The following is a 6,847-nucleotide window of genomic DNA, read 5'->3' on the forward strand; positions in this document are numbered from 1 at the left end:
TGAAGACTTGGACACGAAAGGATCGTACAGTCCACCCAGCCCCAGGTGCCTGCCGTGGGACCTGTGCCACCCAGCAGGTCAGCTTAGAAGAGGGCCCTGTCCAACAAGGCCTGGAGCGCCTGCACCCACAGCTTCTCTGCGCAGCTGCGCCAGGGCCTCACCGCCCTCCGAGTGAGGAATTCCCTCTCGCAGGTCACCAGACCTCCTCTTTTCTCAGGTCAACACCTTGCCCCTTCACCAGCAGGCCGTGGAAAGTCGGCCAGCACACAGCACACGCACACGCAAGAAATGCCAGCTGTGCAGTCGACCCGCAGCCCTTTATTAGACTCTGTGCTGCGACGTCCCAGCACGAGCACGGTGCAAAAGGCCTGAGGGAGGCCGTCCTCGCCCCCTGCTGCTGGCAGCACCGGGCCCCTCACCCTGCGCTGCCCACAGGAGCCGCCGCCCTGCCGTGCCCTCAGCCTGGTGGTGAGGTGGTCACCGTGATGTCACAATGGTGGCCATTGTGACCCGCGGGGCCGGGAGCACAGCAAAGGCTGCCGGGGCCCTGCTCACTTCGGCCTGGTGAGGCGTGGAGAGAGGACGGACTTCCTTGACTCTCTTGTTTCTCACTGTCGATGCCGAACATGGCTGAGAAGAAGGAGGAGACCCCCGACTCCGGGGAGCCAGGTGAGAGCCCCGGCTCGGGCTGTGGCTGCCCGCTGCAGCTGCTGGGCCTGCAGTGTCCCCTTCCCCTCCACCCCCTCCAGCCCTGCCCCTCAGCCGGCGGCACAGCAGGCTCGGAGCAGGCCCTGGGGACGGACGGCCCCCAGGAACACCCGGCCCTGCCATGTGCTCACCGCTGCTCACGGCTGCTCTCTCCTTCCTCTGCAGTGTGCGTGCTGTGCGGCCGCGCACAGGTGAACCCGGACATCTGCGGGCAGACATTTGCCAGCGGTGGGCTCTGTGCCCACGAATTCTGCTTGGTAAGTTCCCTCACGGGATAGGGCTCCTGCCACGCATGCTCCCTTCCTTTCCGGCCTCACGAGATCCCACTCTTTTCTCTCCTGCAGTTCTTTGCCAATGGGCTTCTGGAGCGGAGAAGCCTAGCGGGCGAAATTTTTGGCTTCCCCATTGGCGCCATCCAGCACACGGTCCAGCTGGCAGGCCAGAAGGTGAGGAGCTGAACGGAACGGGGAGCTTGGTGCCGGCAGAGGCTCGCACCGGCTTCGCCTGGACACAAAGAAAGCGATCGCGGCCCTTCCAGCCGGCTCTGGGACATCGTCCCACCACAGCAGATGAGCCTCGTCTGCCAGGCAGCTCTGCAGAGTGTGAGGCAGCAGTGCCCACACCCTGCGCCCTGCCCGGAGAAGTGGGGCTGGCTGCCGAGGCCCCAAGCCCACCGCTAACGGGGGCTGCTCTGCTCTTTCCAGAACTGCTTTGTCTGTGGCCAGAGGGGAGCTGCCATCAACTGTGCGGACACAGGCTGTGAGCGCAGCTTCCACCTGCCCTGCGCTGAGGACGGGGAATGCGTCACGCAGCACTTTGGGCAGCACAGGTGAGGGCTGTCAGCAGGGAGGAACCCGCAGCGACACCTCCAGCATCCTGCCGCAGCCAGAGCCCAGGCCTGGCGCTCTTTCCTGGTCCTCTGCCCTCCTCACAGCACTTCTCACCATGCCCACTCCTTCTGTCCTCCCACCCAGGTCCTTCTGCTGGGAGCATCGCCCTCGGCAGGCAGCGGAGGCAACTCCATCGCAGAACACCGTCTGTGTCATCTGCCTGGAGCCCGTGGGGGACAGCACGTCCTACCACACCATGGTGTGCCCGGTGTGCAAACAGGCCTGGTTCCACCGGGGCTGCATCAGGGTAGGAGTCCTCCCCTCGCCCAGTGGGCAAGGCTGGTGCTCTGCAGCAGCCAGCCCCGCTCACGCTCACGCTTGTGCTTGTCCTGCAGAAACATGCCCTGCACGCCGCCACCATGCTATTCTTCTGCCCCGTCTGCAGAGGAAAAAGACGATTCCGCTCCCAAATGATCGCGCTGGGGATCCAAATCCCCATCAGGTTGGTGTCCTTCTGCCCAGCTCCGCGGACACTCAGGCACAGGTGCTGTGCCTGCCCAGGAACTGCCCCTGGCCCTGGCAGGCCATCCTGCGAGCACTGGTCTCAGCTTCCTGGAGAAGCTGGGAATGAGATCAAGGGAGATGAGCAGGGATGCCCTGAATCTGCCTCACACCTGGGGCACCCGAGACTCATCAGATTCCCTCTCTTCTCTGGCAGACTACCATCCTGGTGGGACGATGAAGCATACCAGCCGCTGCGACAAAGCTACAGGCGCTGCGATGCCAGCCCGTGCATCTACCGAGGAGGCAGGGAGGAGGGGTGAGTGACCTCCGCAGTCCTCTGGGGCTCTGCGTGGGATCTCAGCCTCACCATAGGCTTGGAATTATCCTTGGAGCAAAGACGGAGCACCAGAGCCATGCTGGCTGCTCCCTGCCTTGGCTCACTTTGTCCTCACAGCCACAACCTGTTTGCTTCCCCAGGCTCTGGCAGCTGTACGTCTGCAGCTCCTGCGGCTCACAAGGCGCGCACTGGTGCTGCTCCTTCTGGGACATTGGCAGAAACGGCTGGGAGTGCGACAGCTGCGCTGGCAGGAGCACTGGTAAGAGGCAAAGAGCCGCGTGCCGTGAGACTGGGGCCGGCAAGGCCTAGCAAGGTGCTCAGGGTGGGCTCGCCACAGTCTCTCTGCCCCATGAGGGATGGCAGCCTGTCCTGCCCTGGGGCTGCATGTTCATCCTGCTGAGCTTCCTGTCTCTCCTTACAGCCTCCCACACCAGCGCCGAGCTTGCCAGCCCCAGCACTTCGAGCCAGGAGGTACCGGTGCCTTCCCCCGTCTTTGCAGGACCTGAAGACAGCAGCTCTGGTCCTGCTACACAGGCAGCTCCCAGCCCATCCTGCAACTCCCAGCTGCCTGAGCTCAGCGTCCAGCCCAGAGTGCCGGAGACTGAGCAGACCACCACCCGCTCACATCTCTCTGAGGAGCGGGACACAAGTCAGCAGCACCAAGGACGTGGTGGGAGAAGACGGGCACCAGCTGCAGGCGCTGAGACCTCCTCCCAGAGGCCCAGAAGACGAGGGACCACGCGGTCCTCCAGAACATCCCAGACACCTGCAGCCATAAATCGTCCCAGGCAGCGGGAGACCGGCCGTACAAGAAGCCGCTCCCCGTTGCAAGGCCGGGCCTCGGGCTCCTACAGTCGGCCCCAAAGACAACGTGGTGGGAGCCGTACAACACCCCGAGGTGCTCAGAGCGGCACCCACACCTCAGCCAGACCAGCACCATCGAGGTCCTCGAGGGATTCCCCTCTGCCTGCACGCAGGAGACAATCCAGGCAACGAGGGCGGGCCCGCACTCGAAGCCGATCCCCACTGGGGCGTCGCGCTTCCACTTCCCACAGCCGGCCCCGACGAGGCCGTGGGAGCCGGTCCAGGCAGCGGGGACCAGCCCGGGCACGAAGCCGCTCCCGGGCAAAACATCCAAGAAGACGGCCCCACAGCCAGTCCCGAAGACGGCGCTGATGCAGCCGTGTCCCATCCCATCGTGATGGCTGTGGTCTCAAGCGGCAAAGAAAACCTTGAAGAGAGTCCACACATACCACCTTCATCCTTCGGTGGACCAGTCCGGGTACAAAGCCGCTCCCGGGTCCAGCATTAGAGAAGACACCCCCACAACCAGTCCCAAAGACAGCGTGGAAACACCCACGTCCCATCCCCGCGTGACGGTTGTGGTTCCATCTTTCAAAAAAAATACACCTTCAACACACTCCCCACATGTTGGCTTCACTCGTCTCTGTCCTGCAGTAGGCAGTGTTAGGAGCTGAGACCGCGGGGTCGCCTTCTCCCCAGCACCTTCCCAGATGGTTGTCGTGGCGTTATCTTTAGATCTACCTGTGTCCGTGAAGGGGGACAGCATGCCCACAGGCCCAGCAGCCTGGAAAAAAAGGGGTGTCAACAGTTTGCAGGCCAGTCCAGCCCTTTTCTGACTAATGATGGGAAAGGGGGACCCACAGATCCACATCCTGGGAAACGGGAGAAGGGGAGAAGGGGGGAAGGGTACGGAGGTGGGAGATAGGCCTAACAACAAAACAGCAGCAGTGATCTGAGGAGGAAAGTCAATTTCCTAAGCATGGTATCGGAATGCAAGATTACACAATCTAATACTTCACACAATCCTTGACTGCTGAGGTTAGCTGCTTCAGAGCCGTCCCGGCCAGAACGGCAGCAACTGATTGCAAGGTACAGGGAGGTTCTGGTCAGTTCATTACCAGAGGAACTCCAAGCCTCCAACAGAGGAGCCAACAGAGCAGCCCAACAGTTCTTGTGAGAGCAGCTGATGCGGCGTCGGAATTGCCAGGGCAGTGGAACTGCATCCACGCCCCTCGCCTTAGGAAAAGCTTATGGGAGGGTCCCAATGCATCGCTGCCCACCAGGTGCAGTGCGGAAAAGGCAGCATGTGTGCGGCACCCACAGCATACTGCCGCCGTGGGTGTGGTAGCTTGTGCACGACGGCGCAGAAGTGCTCTCCCTCCTCGCTCTGGAGACCAGCTTACCCCCTGGCAGTCTCCGAGACCACACATTTACCATGCTCTCCTCCAGGCAATGAGCTTGCCCCGCAAAGACCCTATCCTGACCCACAGTCCATGAGAGGGAGAGAGGCCGGTGTCCTTGCCAGCAGCTCCACCTTTCTTGCTCTGGGCTAGAAGTCCTCTGGGGAATGCCACTCCTCCCCTCCCTCCTGAGAACCAAAATGCCCAAAAAAGGCAGTCCGCAGAACCAGGACATTAACTCTCAAACTCCCACTGCTTTCCGTGATGTTATGATGTGGAATACCAACAAGAAAAATCACAAAACCACAACGAGAGCTTATGGGTGAAAGTCAGGGATCGGTCCAGTAAAGCGCATCTAGTGGTTGGGGTGTGCTCCAGGCCACCTGATCGGGGGAGCCTGCTGACGAGGCCTTCTTGCTTCAGCTGCAGGAGGTGCTGCGCTCGTGGGCTCCTGTCCTGATAGGGGATTTCAACCACCCGGTTATCTGCTCAAATAGCAGCATGGCGGGTGGAAGACAACCCAGGAGATTCCTGGAGTCTGCTGAGGATTACTTCCTCGTCCAGGTACTAGGCAGACCAAGCCGACGTGACGCCCTGCTGGACGTGGAGCTCACCAGTGCAGAGGTGAGCGTTAGAGAAGTTAAGATTGGAGGCAGCCTGAGCTGTCATTCGTGACCATGCCCTGTTAAAAGTTTGTGATCTGGAGGAATGCAGGCTTAGCAAAAAGCAGTCAGCACCCTGGACTTCAGGAGAGCAAAACTGCTGGATGGGATCTCCTGGCAAACTGTCCTTAAGGGCACAGGAAGAGATTGCAGCTGGCAGCTTCATAACGACACCCTTCTGCCAGCGCAAGAGCTCTCCATCCCCCAGCAGAAGAAATGGAGCGAGAGGAGATGGGAGACCAGTATGGCTGAGCAAGGACCTGCAGCGAAAACTGATGGAGAAGAGAGAAATGTACAGGAAGTGGAAGCAGGGTTGTGCAGCACGGAAAGAATACAGGAACGCTGTCTGCATGTGTAGAGATAGGATTGGGAAAGCCAACGCATCAGTGGAGCTGAACTTGGCAAGGGATGTGAAAAATAGCATGACGGAATTCTACAGATACATAAGCAGGAGGAGACAGACCAAGGAGTGTGTTCCCCCATCAATAAGTGAGGACGGGGAAGTGGCTTCCTCAGACATGGAAACAGCTGAGGTGCTCAATAAGTGCTTTGCCTCAGTCTTCACGGCTGGTCAGGTTCCTCACATCTGCCAGGACCCTGAACCTCTCGGTGTGGGTGAGAGGAGCGGATTCCGTCCCACTGTAACAGCGGAACGAGTCCGAGACGTCCGGATGAAACTGAATGTATGTAAGTCCATAGGGCCAGACGAGATGCATCCTAGGGTTCTGAGGGATATGCCTGATGTAGGTGCTGAGCCACTCCAAATCATATTTGAAAAATCATGGCTGTCGGGCGAAATCCCCGGTGACTGGGAAAAGGGAAACGTTACTCCCATTTTTAAGAAAGGGAGAAAGGATGACCCGGGGAACTCCAGGCCGCTGAGCCTCACCGCTGTGCCTGGGAGGATCATGGAGCAGATCCTCCTAGTTACCACGTTAAGGCACGTAGGAGACAAAGAGGTGATCCGAGACAGCCAGCATCTTGGCTTCACCAAGGGCAGATCTTGCCTGGCAAGCCTGGTGGCCTTCTATGATGGAGTGACGGCAGTCACTGTGTGGGGGAAGGGTGATGGATGTCACCCTCTTAGACTTCTGCAAAGCCTTTGACATGGTCCCTCACCACATCCTTCTCTCTCAAATGGAGAGGGACGGTTTTGAAAAGTGGACTGTTCAACGGATTAAGAGCTGGTTGGCTGGTCGCAGCCACAGGGCTGTGATTGACGGTTCTGTGTCTGGGTGGGAGCTGGCCACAAGTGGTGGTGGTGGTTCCTGTAGTCAACTGAATGGGCTGTGGCAGTTGCCAGGGTCCACAGGAGCCCCTTGGCCCTTGGGAAACCATGGCAACAAATGTCTTGAAGATAACAGAGAAGAACAGGTTAGACCAAATAAGGAGGAAACAAGACATGCCACATGTCCATTGGTCAGAGATAACTGCAGTAGCCCTAAGGGATGGGAAAAGCTTTAAGAAGGGTGTGCTCCTCGCAATTAACGCCATTTTGCCGCTCACCATATTGGTGTCATGAAAAGCGTGCGAAACTGACCGGGGCTGTCGGAACACTTTCACAAGGGGACTTCAGCCAGGGTCGCCAAAACAAAGGCGACA

The 6,847-nt window shown here is 59.4% G+C and overlaps 1 protein-coding gene across 1 annotated transcript; it reads left to right on the forward strand.

Annotated features, from left to right (window-relative positions):
• Positions 1-617: 617 nt before the first annotated feature.
• LOC122194058 (PHD finger protein 7-like) lies at positions 618-3,555 on the forward strand. Its single transcript, XM_042894967.1, has 10 exons — positions 618-669; positions 874-965; positions 1,053-1,154; positions 1,413-1,537; positions 1,683-1,845; positions 1,934-2,040; positions 2,257-2,358; positions 2,520-2,638; positions 2,801-2,868; positions 3,142-3,555. Exons 1-10 carry the CDS (start codon positions 618-620, stop codon positions 3,553-3,555), a joined length of 1,344 nt encoding a protein of 447 aa, XP_042750901.1.
• The last annotated feature ends 3,292 nt before the right edge of the window (positions 3,556-6,847 follow it).

This window comes from Lagopus leucura, unplaced genomic scaffold (genome assembly GCF_019238085.1).
Source record: "Lagopus leucura isolate 7727_CA_CO unplaced genomic scaffold, USGS_WTPT01 36081-0_obj-0_obj, whole genome shotgun sequence".
Lineage (NCBI taxonomy): Eukaryota > Metazoa > Chordata > Aves > Galliformes > Phasianidae > Lagopus > Lagopus leucura.